This window comes from Rhipicephalus microplus, chromosome 6, assembly GCF_043290135.1.
Source record: "Rhipicephalus microplus isolate Deutch F79 chromosome 6, USDA_Rmic, whole genome shotgun sequence".
In the NCBI taxonomy this organism is placed as follows: domain Eukaryota; kingdom Metazoa; phylum Arthropoda; class Arachnida; order Ixodida; family Ixodidae; genus Rhipicephalus; species Rhipicephalus microplus.
In genome coordinates, this window is record NC_134705.1 from 77,300,874 (window position 1) to 77,319,156 (window position 18,283).

At 44.2% G+C, this 18,283-nt stretch overlaps 1 protein-coding gene across 1 annotated transcript in view; it reads left to right on the top strand.

Annotated features, from left to right (window-relative positions):
• The window catches only part of LOC142765320 (uncharacterized), a 310,330-nt gene extending 294,762 nt beyond the window's left edge, over positions 1 to 15,568 (top strand). Inside the window, exons 7-9 of the mRNA XM_075866086.1 lie at positions 544 to 642; positions 13,412 to 13,519; positions 15,484 to 15,568. Coding sequence (XP_075722201.1) covers positions 544 to 642; positions 13,412 to 13,519; positions 15,484 to 15,494 — 218 coding nt within the window. The 3' untranslated portion in view covers positions 15,495 to 15,568. The remainder of the gene's footprint in view (positions 1 to 543; positions 643 to 13,411; positions 13,520 to 15,483) is intronic.
• Positions 15,569 to 18,283: the final 2,715 nt, after the last annotated feature.

The window sequence follows — 18,283 nt, forward strand, 5'->3', positions numbered from 1 at the left end:
AGGCACAAGAGATCTGCTGAATTTTCGCAGTAGTGAAGCAGTCTTCATTTATCAGTATTTCGAACTGCCAAACGTACAGCAACGCATTGGTAGTGATAGCTCATAAGGCCCGTGGAACACTCCCCTATAGAAGATGCTGCAAATAGACAACCATTTTTAACGCACTACCCGGAGGGTCATGTATCAGTGTCCATGCGCTATTCAAAAACTGTGCGTGCAAACACGCTGATAAGCAATCAAAGCAACACAATCACCGCGCAATATAACATTTCTTGGCTATGTTTTGCTTGAGCTCACTAAGGAATGATTGATTGAAATGTGGGGTTTAACGTTCCAAAACCTCCACATGATTATGAGGGACGCCGTAGTGGAGGGCTGCGCAAATTTTGACCACCACGAAGGAAGGTTTGTGTGCTAGCGGCATTTGGTGAATATTGTCATTAATAAATGACTCTTACTTAATTTTTTTGTATAGCCATAAAAATTCATTTCCAAGCAAGTACCGTTTTTGTCAACTAATTCAGAATTTACGTTTTCTTTTAGTGGAAAGAGTTTGCAGTAACCAAGAAGGAGACAGATGCCCCAGCAACAAAATGAAATGGTGTATGACCAGTGACAAAGGACACAATACTGAGTCATGTAGTAAGTTACCTTTAGAATCAGGTGCATCTGTGACGATGTGCCACCGTGGATTTGACTTGTTCATTGCTGTGAATTGTTATGCTCGCTACAGCACAGCGGTTAACATAATAATTAAAAAAACTACAATGTGAGATTGACACACGTTGAAAAATCAATAATTTATATTTCATTAAGTGTTTTATAGCCTACACACACACCGGCCAACTGGTAATTGGACTTGGTTCGCTCAGTGAATAATTTACTAAAATTGTTTTTGCAACTTCAGTGCAGAGGCACCATTTTCATCACCCGTCATTCGCAAAAGCTTGGAACACTAATGTAACAACCTAAATTTCGCTATTACAAATCAGGTATTGAAAAGTGAACGTAATGATTAATAAAGTTAGTATTCTTAAAATTTGTAGAGAGAAAAATTTGCTAAATGAGCAAATATGCAACATTTTATGAAATCTGCTCTATTGGGCATTTCTTTTCTCCTAAGCCAACAAAGATGGCGTTCCCAAACTTTGTGACCTGTGGGAAAATAAGGTGTCCTAGATGGCTCTAGTATTGTTTTTGTATTGAAAGGAGACCTTTTCACATAATACCTCAACACTGTATTACCGATAAACAAGACCTCATTGAAAAAAATCACACCATCTCACGCTGAAGGGAAACACGAGTCGATGCAAAGCAGCGGGAGCTAACGCCTACAGTGGTCGCAGCGTTGACACTGACTCTAATCATGGCGTTGCGCAGCAGAGAAACTTGGGGATGTGCAAAGCACAAAGTGATGGACCGGTGTTTTCCACTGGTACATGCCAATCACTGCTAATGGGCAATCAGAGACAAAAACGTTGGCAGGTCCCAAGTACAGTTGGAATCGATGATATGCGAAGTACGGATGAGGAAGGGTAATAGGTCACTTTAAAATCAGCACAACATTAAGACGCCGAGGCAAATAATACCGTACATGACTTCCATGTTTGATTATCATGTTTGGGCGTTCCATTTACCTTCGTCATATATTAATATAAGCTGATACCAACTTTGGTACAAATGGAGCTAGCGAAACAGCCACGAGCGTGCTATGAGTGTAGCGTATAGTCATGTTTGACATCAAATCCATTTCATGATTATCATATTTGGACGTGTCATTTACATTCCTCGTCCATTCACGTCACGTAATACCCCATTTGGTATACGTGGAACTAGTGAAACGACCGCGAGAATGCTATGAGCGTGGCATGTAGTGATGTTTTGCATGAAACGCAGATTATGATTATCAGGTTTCGACGTGTTATTTACCTTCGTCGTATATTCACTTCCCGTGATACCAAATTTGGTTCATGAGAAGCGAGCGAAACGGCCGCGAGTGCATCATGAGCGTGGCGTGTAGTCATGTGACACGCATGTCGTGAATTTGATGTTAGGGTCTGTCGCTTGTGTTTGCCATGCAGTCATGTTACACTATAACAGTTTTTCAACAAATGTGAGTGGAACCACCACAAGAGCAGCAAGACCATAACATGTAAATCATGATATTTATGACATATATGTCATGATTCTTATGTTAATATTCAGTTATGTTCGTCATACAGTCATGTTATATTCCACCTAGTTTAGTATCGATACCATTATCCAAACGGCCAGGAGAGCTCAATGTTGTAGGCGGATAGACATTGCTTCTCGGTGGAAGATATCGCACCGGTGGAAGACGCACCGCCGCGACAGCAAAGGCGACGGAATGCGTCCAAGCTTCCTCGCAGCAAGCCCGCGACTGGTCGGGGTCCGGTCCCGCCACAAGGAGCGGAGCAGATGTGCCTGGTCCTCGAGGAGGTGCGTATGGTCTCGGGGCAGCAGGAGAGTCGCAGTGTCAGACTCGGGCTGCTCCGGAATGTCGTCGCGCTCGTCAGGAACCACCGCGGCCTCGTCCATGGATGCAGGAGGTGAGGGGGAGGAGGCCTAGGACACCGGTGCCCCAAGTAGAACAACCGGGGAAGACTCGGTAACAGGCGGTGGCGAAGACACCGCGACGTCGTCGGAGAGCCCGTGGTCGTCGGTCAGAGGATACGCAGCATCGGCAACGGGTGAAGCCGCCGACGAGCCACGCGAGGCGGGAGCCTCGCCATGTGCCGGCGACAAAGGTCCAGAGTCGTAAGGGGCCAGGTCATGCCTGGCATATGACGGGGGTCGCTGTGGTGACGCAGGATCCGGTGACCGTCGTGACCTGGGGATGGGCGAAGCCACGGGAACGCCGGCAGGTGGCGGGACCCCGAGTTGCGATGGCCAGGGAGGCAAGATGACTCTGGCGTCGCGCATTACCTGCTCGGGAGGCACAGGGCTGTCGGGAGGGGATGATGCCGGTGAACCGGGGACGGAGGCCAAGCCCACGGACGTTCTTCCTGCCATATATCTTCCTGCGCCGATCTTCCTGCCATATACTCGCAGGCGTGCGCCGCGCTGCGTTGCTTTGACGCATGCGCGTTTGAGCACGCCCGGTGTCTTTTCGTCACAAAGAAAGGCAGGCGCGGTGCTGTCTGGATAACACCGTTGGTGCAAATTGCAGCATGTCGCAAATCGCACCAGTTGACGGCCGCTAGTCATGCCGTCAGACTAACTGCTCGCGTTTTGCTTGCGTAGTGTCGCGGTGCCCAGCGTGCGCGCACGTCAGCGTTACCATGGAGTATAGTGAGCCCTTCATGATGCGTTCGCCATCGTTTCGCTAGCTTCGCATATACGAAATTCGGTACTACGGGGCGTGAATAGACGAGGCAGGTAAATGACACTTCCAAACATGATAATCATAATATGCGTGTCATGTAAAGCATGACGACATGCTACACTCATAGCGTGCTCACGGCCGTTTCACAAGCTCCACAAATATCTTAATTGATATTACGTGACGTGAATAGACCAAGGAGGGGAATGACACGTCCAAACATAATATTCATGACATGAAAGCCGTGTACGGCATTATTTACCTTTGCGTCGTAATGTAGTGCGGATTTCAAGATGTTATATCAACCTTCTTTCGTCGTACTTTGCATACCATTGATTCCAACTAAGCGTGGGATCTGCCAATTTTTGAACACGTCAATAAAACGACAGCTTGGTGCGTACTTTTATTCATGGTGCAAGATAACACGCCTTGGAATTCATGTGAGCTTTGGCTCCTTAAACGTGCTGGTAGTACATCGGAGGGTCATGAATACCTGGAACGCGACCACTTCTTGCGGGGTACGTCTTTCGCAGCAGCGCTGCATAGAACGCCGGGGTCGGTTCAGTGCAGCCATGCCTGATAGGAGGCCGTTCTTACACTGCGCACTGAAGTTCAAAACAGCAAAGGGGAACGTGCGCATTCAGTGCACCCAGGAACGATGCTGAAAATCTACTCAGAGAAAGCCATGGCCTGACTTGTACTAAAGTGGTTATTTGGGTCGGTTGGTACATGATAAACGAAGTGAAAAAAAACCGCGCCTAACACAGGACAGTGAAGACAGGGTGAGCGCTTCGTCCGTCTCTTCACTGTCTTCTGTTACGCGCAGTTTTAGGGGCGAAGATCCTTAAAGTGGCACCCGTTCGTTCCTCGTCATAGTGCGTAACCAGTCTTACGTTTTGACCTGCCAGGTGGTGCCGGTTGGAGATTTGTCCTGTGCGTTGTTGAACAATAAAATTTAGGAGCGTGCTGGTTACCTTAAAGCCGAATTCTCCTGTCAATTATTCCCCATTAGCAGCCATTGGCATGTATATTGAGAACTATATGACAAGAAAGGGTTGCTACGTTAGAGTCACTGGGCGTAACCTCCTTGGTTTTAGAAAGGTATAGCGAGCGTTGTGCCGCAGTGCCATGAATACAGTGAACTAGTATGCACCATACCAGGTCGCGCCGTTTCTCACTCTTTGCGCCACATCTACCACCCAGGCATTCGGGCTACTCATTGTTTTTTCATGCAACGCTAAGTCTGGCCCAGTCACTGCGGTTAGGTGTGTGGTTGGACGCGCATATGCCTGTCCTGTCAGATGACAAAGTCTGCCGTGATACCAAGGCACTTCCAAAAGCTTTACTTACACTTGACTGTCGTTTCGACCACGTTTATTTGAACCTTGTGGGTCCTCTACTAGTTCTTAGGCCTCACGGTGGCAGGAGGCTGTACGCATCTAAAATATTTTTGCTGAGATGGTTACGCGCGCGCTTTCACTTCTACGCTGATGTCTTGTTTTGGTGTGGGAGTTTCGTCTGTAAGAACAGACCGTGGGCGTGAAGTTGAATCCTTTCCGTTTACTTGTCTCAACCACATGCTCTGAGCCAGACAATGTCGTGCCACTGCGTTTCATCTCTGCGCCAACTGCATGGCTGAATGCCTTCACCGACAATTGAAAAACACCCTTACTACTCACCTCAATAGAGGGACCTGGGTTGATACCTTGCCACTGGTGCTGCTAGGCTTGCGGGCTATCATTTGGGCAGACAAACAGTGCTCGGCAGCAGAGCTAGTTTATGGCAGCTCATTGCAGCTCCCTGGAGACGTTTTCACGCTAACGCAAATATCGACCCAGGCACAATAATTCCTACCATGCCTCCTCGACTACATTCAGAACCCCAAGCCCTCTCAACCCGACTTTCAAATCACAAGGCAATGTTTCTAAACCCTGAAGTGACCATTTGAAGACACTTTTTCGTGTGCCTTGATGCGGTCACACAGCCCTTAACACCAGCCCAAGATGGCCCATTCCGCATCCTGGACCACACCCTAAAACCTGTCGAGCTTCCAGACAGAGACAGTCAGCTTCGACAGACTTAAGCCAGCGTACCTATAGTGATTGCCACAAAACGCCTCTCATCTGCGTCTGACCTTCCGTTCGACTACCACCGACGACCTCGTGTTACACTTAAACTTCCTGTGAATACGAGGGGCCCTGTAACGTCGTTGTATGAATGGCCGACACACTACCACCTTATGAAGAAAATAAAGACGGTGTTTGTTGGTGCCAAGTGATCCCGTGGCTCATGTTCTCTGCCGGGGTTGATTATGGCTCAGACGTTTTTGTCCTTTGCTCGTGTGGCATAAGCGTTCACCGTCATGGCTGCTAGCTGCGCTGACTAACAGTGCCAGGTTTTGATGTACAGTATGGTGCACTGTAAAACGAACACTCGAATGCACACCATCAATATTCCTGGCCCTCTAAGAGCAAGTGGATTAAGAAACAATCTTCATGCAAGTCAATAACCTGTCAAGAGGAGTCGGAACTTTTAACCACCAATAGCCCTATGCATATCTAAGCCGCTGTGACTCCCTAAGAGAGCGAAATCTAAACATGCTGCTCACGCAGGTGTCCCCTTTAACAGTGTACCCATCTGTACATATGTACTCAGTAGATTCGATGACGGGATGACCGCATCTGTAATTTATTTGGTAGCGAAGTAGACGTCGAAATCGGAAGTCTCGGGTTCAATCCCTACCGGAAGCAAGTTATCTTATCATCGCGGTTTCTTTCTTAACAATTACGCTGCAATTACTACTAGTAACGTTCATTATACCTTCCTTGGCATCACAGCCTGTTAGTCTCACCATTATTTTGTAATCATGGGTGGTTCGATTATTAAGAAAATCAAGCAAAGATACAATTTGCTAAAGTTTACTGCCCAGTATAGCTTCTTTAAAGCGACAGCAGGCATCTCTCATCTAAGAATAAAATTTTTTTAAAACAGATACATCTTTTTGGATGGCACTCTGTGAAGACCACCCGTACTCGTATTTCGTACTACAGACACCTACTTTTTGGACGTCAATTGGGTTCAGCTGTGTCCATTGGAGTGCATTTGGTTCTGAACATAGTTCATGCTCTTTGAACCAGAGTCAAGATCTGTATGTAATCATGTAGGCTGCCGGCTTATAACGAGGGCTTGCAGTTTTTGTTGCTCCATTTGCCTAAGCTGCAGGCGGAAGAAGTGTATTAACTAGTGGCAGGAAGAGCAGACTTCATAGGCTTTTTCGAAGTCGTTAAGTCATCGGGTGCGGATGATGCCGTTGGAATGTCGAGCACCAAAGGGGCCACATACGATACGGTGACGTTTACCTTAACGTGAAAATCTTTTTAGCGTGGCTATGCTCTCGATGAACATCTTCTTCGAGAATATAGTCTCTGCGGTCGCATTTAGCGTAAATTATTTAACATGATGTAAGTTAATTTTGTTCAGTATTGCAATCTAATTTTACAAATATTAGTGGAGTTAGGGGTGTACATTCTGTCCAGTTCAACAAAATGTGTCACTTTGTATTTAGTGCGGTGGGAGTCAAGATACTACTGCAAGTGTTCAAACCCGCGAAAGTAAGTGGTACGAATAATATACTCACGTGGCTTCTTATAAACTGCTCAGTTGTCTTATGTTCATGTTTAGGTAGTTTGTTTCAAGTTTCCTTATATGCTGCCATTGTTCTTAGTGAATAGAAACTAGCGCGCGTGGTGTATATTCACAAAAATGAACACAGGGCAGAGTTTAGCATTGTAGGCCAGTATTGCTTACTAGTGTTGTATGTGAATTTATGAAACATGTTATTTATAGCAGCATCACATCTCAGCTTGTTAGCAATAACGTTCTTCATCCTAGCCAACATGCGATCCGGCTGGGTTTTTCTTGCACGACAAAACAGGTAGAATGCACTAATGAGCTTGGTTTTAGAGTAGACAAGACCCCAATTTGTTTACTGTATGTTTATGAATTTCACAAAAGCTTTTGACATTGCTACAGACAGTTTTCCTGGTCACTTAGCTGCGACAATCTAAATTGGATGCGAAGGTTATTGAGTGCATATCTAAGTACTTTCGCTGAAGGCACATGTGTGTGGCTTTGAACGGTTGCTCTTCTAAATATCTCTCTGTGACCTCTGGAGTACCACAGGGGTCAGTATTAGGACTCCTTTTGTTTTAGTTATTCATTTCCGACATCAACATGGCTATCACACCATAATTAGAATTCTTTGCAGACAATTTTGTGGTATATAGTGTCATCAATAGCGAGTAGGCTGAGCAGGCACGGCAAAACGATTTGAATTTGATTGCCACATGCTGTAAGAAACGGGAAATGTCATTGAATGTGACAAAAATGTTCGCGTCGCCTTCACCAAGGAGCGCTCACATTGCTGCGATCGCTACACATTAAAAATGTCACTGTGTAAGAAGCTATAGAATACAAATATTAGGTGGAGTTTTTACTACTGATTTGAGGCGGAAGAGAAACTGCACTGAACTTAGCAAGAAACCTATAGATGCACAGGGTTTTCTGAAACGAAACTTCAGCGGCTTGCCAAAGAAACACGGAGAGCAGTGAAATTTACAAATGTCCGTAGTATACTCGACTATGCGTGTTTGACACATTTTGGAACAGGCCCCGCCGATCTAACAGTGGCGTGCGGCAGAGACGCAGCCTGCCACTTTATGTTTAGGCCTGCGAAGCCTGAAAGGCGTCGAAGTTGTACATTTAAAATTTTTGTGTAGACCTGTCGACCATGCTGCGTTGCGCATGTAGTGATCCTTGAGTCTGACTGACGCACTCGTAGAAAAGACGCGCAAGCTCCATGATAAATAAACAAGCATTTATTTATTACAGGGGCACCAATAAAGTTTTAAAAAATCAACTAAAAGAAAAAAACAAAGACACGCGTGGTGAAAAGAACAGCTACAAAAAAAACTATGCTCTTAAATAACACAACAGGCACAAATGTTTACATCGGCGTATACAATACAAATAATACAACTGGACATGATGAAACTAAGGGAGATACAACAGAAAATTGCATGATCTAGCTCCTGCATCGCAGCTTCCCGTGTGACGCCGGCCACAAAACAACAATTATTTGAAGCTGTTTATAGTAAAATGACTGTTGAAAAAAATCTGAACAAGAAGTTCCAAACGGACAAGGTGGTGCCATGGTGCACGGAGTGGAGTTGACGGCGTGCCCCTAATGGTCTCGCCAGCTCAGGTAGATGATACGTGTGCCCGCTGTTGCAGCCGACTAAATTTCGTTACGTTGAATACTTCTCGCTAGCAGACTACGTGAGACTCGTGACACCGACGACCTCACCCTTCATCGGTTCAACATGAACTGCCCAAACAGTCAAATTCTGTTCGGGGCACACGCATTCCTCTTGGTCATTTTCCCCGAACACGTGCGCGCCCCTTTTGGGCCCAGGTGCAGGGAAAACGCGCCAGCGCCGTTGCCGAGTGGTGAGTGGCCGGAAGTCTTTTCGCAATACAAATACGTCATCGCTTACACGAAGGGGGTGCGCTGGCGAGAACTTGAGACGTTTGTAGCAACGTGCGTCTGCTGGAACCCTATTCGAAGAAACTCGTGTATAAACTTGAAAAAAGTACAGGGTAGAGCAGTCCGGATTGTCATTGGCAATTATGAAGAAGTGATTAGTATGACAGATAGAAAAGAAAGGACCATGTGGCCAAAGAGAAATATCCTGAGGCGATGTGAAGCAGCAGCGCTGTGCACAGATGGCATCTGAGGTTTCACAGCGCTAACATGGGCGCTGCGGTGAGCGCTGAAAGATTTGCTTGAAGCGATGGCTGGCGTAGGTCTTGTCGGTGACACGTACAGACATGTTTCAACGCGTACGTTAGGTGCGCGTCAGGTTTATTGCACAAGAACCGACGAGTCGGTAGTGTAGCGAGTGGCGGTCGCGGCGGATTTTGTGGGCGAGCGGATAAGGCGGCAGCTGTAGGGGCCGTGGTAAGTGCGCAGCAGTCCAGAGAGAGAGAGTGAGAGTGACATCGGCGCACACTGAGAGAGGAGCGTGACCCCAACGCGCAGCAATGCCGTGACCAACTTGGCCCCGCACCAACACATGCGGCGCGCGGCGCGTTTATACGGAGGGACAGCGTTACACAGGCTTGTCAGAGAGCTGCTACGCAGATAAAAATATTCAATTAGCCTCTTTTTTAGCCTCATGTTCGTAACCTCAGAATAAAAATTAGGGGACCCTAAAGCTTCGCCTTTACGAGTTAAACGTCATAGCGATCTTCTGTTCGTAGAGCGCACTTTAAACATTTAGTGTATGGAAACTTTTCTAACTTGCTATGGACCCCCACGCGGCCTTAAGAGAACCGACCAAGTAGCCTGTGTGGCTTTTGCAGTGAGTTCCCGGCTTTAAGCTATAAAGTCAATAGGATAATCGCAAGTTATGACGTGCGATTGCAATGGGAGCTTTTGCAATGCATTATTACTGCAATATTCCATGTTGTATTGTGAAGCATCTATACAGAACGTGTGTGTTTGTAAAGCATACATCACTTTCACTGCATTTCCAAACAGACGATCTTATTTTCAATGTATTCACAAACAGACGCCCTACTGTATGGCAGAGCGTTCGTTTGCCGCCCACGCGTTTTGGGTGCGATCCCCACGCTGACGCAGAATCTTATTTTTATTTTACTTGCATCATTCCCGACTTTTTGGTCACGCATAAGATGATGATTTCTCGCCCACAACCAACGACGCTGACACCTACGCCGCCACTGACGCTGACGCCGGCATTTCTGCGAAACGAGCTTTTTAACGCTATCGAAGTTGAAGTTGTTCATAGCATTTACCATTCCAAAACATGGATAAGCAGGCAATCGTATTAACAGCCACCCAGCTATGTGTTTCAAGAACTGGATTACCAGCTTAAACACGCGAGATCCCTAGTAATGGTGATGCTTTCTGCTACTATTTCTTTGTTCACAATATACAAGACGGCAACACTCTGCTCCTTGAAACTGTCTGTATTGACGCGATAGCGTACAGAGATCGTTTCATAGAAATTCTGGTGTCAGTGTCGGCGTCCGTGTCATTGGATCTGAGCGAAGAATCATCCTCTTGCGCAAGCGCAAACTTTAGCATCTTTGCGTGACCGAAAAATTGAAAAAAGATGCAAATAAAAGAAACAGAAGGTCACAGCTTTGCCGCAAAGGCGAAGCACTCAACGCGATAGGAACAAATTGGAAAGTCATGCGAAGAATGGCTAGCAGATCGAAACGTACCCCACCTTGCTCACGCACAAATGACGCGCAGAACGTACTCATAGGTACAGATGAACACGAATAAGTCTCTGAGTTGTTACTTCGCTGTGTCTGCACACCCTTTTCTCAAAAGCACACCCTTTTCTCAAACGGAGACTGTGCAGTGAATGCAGTGAATGCAGTGACCTTTGTACGGCCGGTAACAACAACACAATCGTTCTGGCGAATGCCCAAGGCGTACAATTCTTCCTACCGCGACATAAGCAAGCACACGCATGAGCGTCTACGTACCTCTTCTGCGGGGCGAAGTACACGTGGGAATGAACACATGAGCGCGCGTCGCCGCCTCGTGATAATTTGGCGGCGTGTGCTCAATGCTCAGTTTTGCTGGTAATGTTGAAAACACCATAGTTCCCTCGAGATCGGCATTGCCAGCGGCAAATACTACATATGAATAGCATGCTGTTTCAACGTTGTAGGAGGTGCTCCTGCGTGGCTAGTAGCTAACGCCACGCACTCACACGCAAGAGGTCAGACGTTTTCATTCATTTATTAATTTGTATTTCCTTAAGGACCCACTGGGGGGTATTACATAAGGGGTTACGTGCGCCGGAGTCTTTTTCTGGATTAGTTTTTTTTTCTTGCGTATATATATATATATATATATATATATATATATATATATATATATATATATTTGTGAACATTTACGGTGAATGGCGGCGGTTGCCGATGCCAGCGGTAAAATTCAGCTCAGTGTCCTTACAACTGCTATTGCAATAATAATGAGAAATTCTGGGTATGTGCTGAGTTCTAGCCCGGGTAGTTTGCGTGGCAAGCAGGTGTTCTGCCACACAGCCACGCTTCTGCTTGTGAATAATAGAGTGAAACTATCTTCCTCTGCTTAGAAATACAGTGATAGTGACTTTCAAGCTTTAGAAAAATAGACGTCCGGTATACATAATTCTCAATATAAAATCAAGTTTTGACGCAGTAATGCGGTATACAAAGCCAAGGTTCAGAACATAAGATTATCATTGCGATTTGGTAGCTTAAACCCAGTCACCCACTACAAAAGACACCCGCCCTACTGCACCATCAAGACCACGTAGTGGGCGCAAAGCAATGTAGAAAAGATTTCACGCAGTAAGTGTCTGAAGCACGCACTAGGTACGAATATCGCTATCGCGTTCGGCTCATGAAGAGGAAGCTTGGGGGCTCCCAATTTTTATTCAATTGACGTTACTTATATCGTTTATGAATACATTGTTATGTGAATAGTTATATGTATTGTACGCTTCCTGCTCTAACTTTTCTTGGCAAAGCAGGTACTTAATATATAAAAAAGTCTGTGCCTTTGCTTCATGCGTGCTCACGATAGCTCTAGGCTTTATACTTCCTCTTCTGGTACAAGTTAATTATTTCATTCACCTGAACAGGCCTCACAAAAACACAGCAGATGGGTCTGAAGCACCGTCATTCGAGTTATCTGAAGCAGCTAAGGGGTCGTCATGTGCACTGCTGTTTTTGTGCGCCGTCTGGTAACATGCACGAAATATATCACTGCTGAAACGGCGAGCCCTCATCACGCCAAACACTGATAGAACAGCTGAGAGGGCTGTTAGAATTTCTCTACGAGGAATGAAGAAAGTAAAGAGCGCCATGAAACTGATCCATCATTCATTTCCAGGTCTTTAACTTTCGATGCGAGCAGGTGTAAAACAGAGTGCGTATGCATTCGCAGTGCAAATGCACTAACTGAAGCTTACTGCATGCAACTGAATATCACAATGATTTAAAGTGTTTTTGTTGAATATACAAATTACCTTACCGCTGTATACAGTTCTAACCGTATAATTTAAAGATTGTCTCGGTGATTTAAGGATGAAAAAACTTTATTATTTGTCCGGTAGATTAATGGCCTGGACTTAGGTCTTTCTAGTCGGTACTTTAGTGCGCCCTAAATAATGTTTTTAGATGACTAACAACAGTTATCCGTAAGTCATGTTCCTCAGTCGGCAGGGGCCCAAATTTTCACCACTTTTTGTATATGGTTGGACTTCGGCGCTGTAGCGAGCAAAACGCAGGAGACACATGGATGTCACAGCAGATTTATGCAAGATTGTGAGAAGTAGAGTTTCGTTAGGTTAAAGCTCTGAGGGTTAGTTATAAAAGTGCAGGATGATTCGTTCTAGAACACCGTGCCCTAAATGGCTCCTCTGATTTATTGATATTGGCTTTTCATTTAAGATATGGTTATATATACGCGTCAGCAGCCAGTACTTGTTCTTATACCAGTTTTTCTGTTTCTAAGCACCTGGATGAAAGAAAATTTACAATAAGGCAAAGCTGATAGTGTTACAAATCATCGGTATAGGTGGAATAAATACAGTCGGTTTGCAATAAGAATTGACCAATTTATGTAAAAGCATCCTCGTGTTGCATTTAACATGTTCTGAAATTATCGGGATGTTGTTTTCTTGTACGAGGCATTTTGCCCTCACAAGAGTGTACAACGTCCGCGTAATTATCCCCATAGCTTGGTTTAAAATTGACGTCATGTTCGCAGATGTGTTTTTGCATAGTTTTGATGGACATTTCATACCTTCGGCTCATACGCTCCACTACGGCGTCTCTCATAATCAAATGGTGGTTTTGGGACGTTAAACCCACATATCACTCATTACGTTCGAAGGAGCCAGCAGTGCACGTAATGCTATGAAAATTGTCACATGGTTTTGGGTAACATATCTACCCTTTATATGCACCGCTTTGTAGATGACCGGAATTGCCATCCTTCAAAACTCCCGTGGAAACTTTGCCATAGAAGTGGTTATAAGGCGGCTTGCCATAAAACGACTGCTGATACATGCGTGTGCACCTGTGGTGAGTGCGTTGATATTTTTATTTAGTATTATGAGCTCGTTTCAGTGTTTTCTAGCGCGTTGGTAACAATATACACAGGATAGACCTTTTGCCAGTGGCACATGCTTGCGGGAACTTTCATTAAAGGTTTTTGTTTGTTTTATGCAGTGGGAACAATGGTCTCTAGAATTCAAGAGAGCGTTTCAGTTTTTTGGGGGGCTGCGTTCAATATCGCACGCCTTGATTTGTTAGTACTCATTATGGTAAAGCTGGTCGCCTAAATTGTCGTGGACATTCGTGGTGATGGCATGAAAATTGTGTACTTTTCAAAGCTTGCTCGTCGATTTCCTACCTCATAAATTCAGAAGTAAGATCACGTTATATTGCGTGCTTCAAGGCAAAACAACTTGTTCCTTTTTGAATGATACATAAAGATTTAGGGCATCAGTTTTGCATTTTGACAAGTGGAAAGAATGCCTAACTGCAACAAATCTAGAAAAAGGTCTGAAGGGCATTAGTGATTAAAGCTCCACAAAAGTTTATTCGACGCTGTGAAATAATAAAATAATGTTCTGTCGGCACGCGCTGCTTTAACAACCAAGAGTTTTGTGCTTTCCAAAACATAAGATAAAAGGACTTGAAGTGGTGAAAAATGGTCTTTTGTGTCAGCAGGAACCTCACTAACAAGCTTCGATTCAGAGCACTTGATGGTCAATTTGACGGTTGCGTATTTATGTCTCACTAGAGAGGTGGTGATTTTTTGTCCATTTAGATTCTTGGTGTGTCACATTGGTTTCGCAATGGTTATAAAAATGTACTATTGCCTCCTACGCTCCTCGTCGCTTCAATAGGGAGTTATTTTTTTTTTTTTGATGAAAGAGATTGGAGTCCATCTAAGCGTGGAGCTGTCCGAATGCAGCACTTGTGGTTTTCAAAAAGGCACTCGCACTGACTGTGTTTTAGAGGACTCAAGCATTTACCCTACAAAAATGTTCTCTATAATAACGACTGATATGAGATGTTGCTGAATATAACCACATCACAGAGTAACTATGAGTTCTCAAGATATAATGTCGGCTAGGACCTAGGCGCTCAGGTCCAAATTACGCCAAAAGGACCAGAAATCAAGACCATGGAAACGAAAGAGTGTACTTTATTTAGCTCGGCATTGTGCTCTTTCAATACATGAGTACTAAATAATTAGGATTAACACAAAGTCGATTTCCCCTTTTTCCGCGGGTTTGAAAATGTACGACATTACCATGCCCCACCTCCCCCCCCCCCCCTGCGGAAGCTCTCTGAAGTTAACGAGGTTTTTCACTGCTTCCAGGATTTGATACCGAGTAAGCTTTCTGTTTTAGTGCGATTAGCTTGATTTTGATTATGCTGAATCGATGACAGACGACAATAATAAGTGCCGTTTCAAGCTGTGCTCTAAATGGTATTACGGCAAATTAGAGAGTACATGATTGCGTGCAGGCCTTGTCTTGACATTAGTTTTTCCACACCCCTTTTTCTAAATGCTCATGTATTCTTTTGTATACAATATTAGAATACTTAAAAATCAACCTCACGCAGTACTTTATTGCGTTGTTAGGCAATGTCCTTCTCTTTCGGAGCCGTTGAACAAATAAATCACGATTATGTTGACTGCATCTTGCATATACGCTTACAGAACTAACTTTCAAGTGCTTATTTCAGTGGGTAATGAAGCTGAGAAAAACGTCCGAGGCATAATTTTGGGTTTTATTTGTAGCGTAGTAACCATACCAGAAGAAAAAATTAAAATAAACAGAAGAAAAAACATCCCCCATGAATTCGTCGCACTAACTTCGTGTTGGTTTTAACACAGCATGTAAGAGGTCATTGTGAAAGGTAACCAAGACGATAGGAGCGCAGAGAAACGATCACATGTCGCAGTGTTATTATTTGTCTAATAACAGGTCGTGATGGCTATAATAACTTTCTCATGTCCTCTTTTGCAGTGAAAGGCTGAAGTGTTTGTTCCATCACCCCACAATATGGCACCCCATGCGGAAAGTTGGCTACAATAAACATATTGAAAAAATAGGCTTCGTGATGTTCGTTCTAACTTCCACATTTTTGAACACACATCCCATAAACGTTTCAGCGCTCACGAAAGGGAAGAAAGCAACAAGACTCAATAAAGAGTGCGGAAGTTTTACTAATGATTTATTATGAAGCAGCAATCATGTATACACTTAACTAGCCCATCAAAACGCCCAAGCCAAGCGCCAACGAAAAACACGTTAAGAATATGACACGCATATATAGCCTGATACTTATTAGTGTTCATGAAATTTCTTTTTTGAGAGCATCATGGAAGAAGCACTAACGCAATTTCTTTGTCGCGATACGATTTATTATGCTTCTTCTATTGCAACAGTGTGAGCTTGTGCTTCTCTAGAGAACTTTGTGGAATTGACTACTGCCTGAAAAGCGTTTACTAGCTGCAACAGTTACAGTGTAAAAACAAATGGCCGGAAACTATAGGATTTAAAACAACATTATCATAATCCATGGGCCTGTCGTTCCGACACCTAAACTACTGTCCAGTGTAAAATTTCTCTAAGTCAAGGGGAGGTAGTAAATTACGGTTTCTTTAACAAAGTAAACCCTGTTTCTTAGCACCATCTTTTTTTCTGGCATCGAATTTCACAAGCAAACAATGTGCAGATAAAGTCTTAAAAATGGAAAACGTAGCGCCTGCACCCATTCCTACTTTCTTCAGATTATGCGGGATCTTGTGTGTGCAGTAGGGCATCGAAACAAACGTTCCTTTTTCTTTTTGGCTGACTGCGCCGATCAGAGTGAATCTTTTCTTTTATGAAGGACCGAGGCACTGCTATGAGCAGCTTACAGGGGTCACTAGCTGAATTCAAACAGGCGGGAGTTCTGAGCAATAAAAAAGGTCTCTGTCAAGTGTAGATATGCTATCAGTAAAAGATTTCTTAATTAAGACAAGTTGATGCCCCGTTTTGCCAGCTTACATTAGGGAAAACAGATTCATTGATAAATATGTGGAGCTGAACGTCCCAAACCCACCATATAATTATGATATACGCCGTAGGGGAGGGTTCCGGAAAATTTGACCACCTGGGGTTCTTTAACGTGCACCCAAATCTGAGCACACGGGCCTACAGCATTTTCACCTCCATCAAAAATAGAGCCGCTGCAGCCGGGAGTCGATCGTTAAGGAAGACGGGTGCAGTCTTTTGGTGGCGCTTGCTACATAAAACCAGCACCATGTCCAGTTGTTAAAACAAGCTTAACGTCAAGAAACTTAATAAAAGTTGGCCACCGCCTTCCCGTGTGTTAACGGCATTGGCTCAAGGCAGCTGCCAAAGAGGGGCCGAACATGAGAAAGAGATGCTTGAATGTGATAAGGATTAGCCTTCATAATTCACCATAATCCCCACTTATAAATGTTCAGTGAACATATGAAATTAGGAGGTCAGATAAATTAGGAAGGCCACAATGCGAGACCCTAGTCAAATTCCGTTCTTTTGATTGAAGGTGCTGCCTTGCATGTTACTTACGTTGATGTCGCTCAACTCAGGCGCACATGAACGCATCATCATCAGTACAGTATCATTCTGGCTGCCGTGTTCACCGTGATTGTCAACAGGGTGCTCAACGCAATTCAGTGTCTCTGCGGGATCGAGAAAAAAAGGACCCTAATATGCACTGAAAAAGAACGAAAGGTAGATAAAAATAGGTAGGGAGGTAAGCAGCTGAATTTCCATCAAGGTGCGTCCTTGAAAACTCATTTACTTGGTCAGAATTCTGAAGTGAAGTTCGTCAACTGTTACAAGCATGAGCTTAGCCGGCAAGAACATGGCAAGTGATTTTTGCCACACCCCTATTTGAGAAAGGATGACTTCGAACGGAAACCTTAGTTGACGAGATTTTTCTGAAAAGAACACTTCCAGGCATAGGTTCTCTTCATGTACTACTATTTGGCAATACCCATAGACTGTCGGGCTGCCAAACGGAATTCAGGAGCGTCCTCTCAAGGATAATCAGTAAGGAGACACTCCCTTGTTGACTGTTCTAGTCCCAGTGTTAACGCGTTGCACTTGGCAAGTTTTCTGCATCAGTGTACAAAACGGACCTTCTGTGACGCGATAAATATGATTTATTTGCGTGGCACGCAAAGTTATCGCGAAAACACATTGCAACGCGGGCTTTCATGGATAGCCCATGGAGTACACATATCGGCTTCATGAAGTTCCCAAGAACATGCAAGGGAAATCTTATAGCGCAGCAAGAGGCCTAAAATGATCAAAGTCAGCGAAATTTTTTTTTATCTTTTTTCGACAAATGACGGAAGACGCTGAAAAATCACCCGTAGAAGGCCATCTATCAGTCGTTGGCTGATTTGAACTAGGCGCGCTCGGTAGTTACAGAGATAGCCGCGGGAGGCCATGCGCGTGCAATCTCACTGAAAGAGCCGTCTATTTGCAGAAAAAAAGTGTTGAAGGTCACACGGAACACGTGACGTACACACACACACACACACACACACACACACACACACACACACATATATATATAATATATATATATATATATATATATATATATATATATATATATATATATATATATTTCCAGCTGCTCTCAGCTGGTAATTTTTTCATCCACTTTTCTTTCTTCTTTCTTCTTATTTACATTCCATTGGTTCTAATAACTTCCCCTGTACATTCCATGGCATTACTGTCTGTTATATCTCATTAATATTGTGTTAAAACACGGAAATAT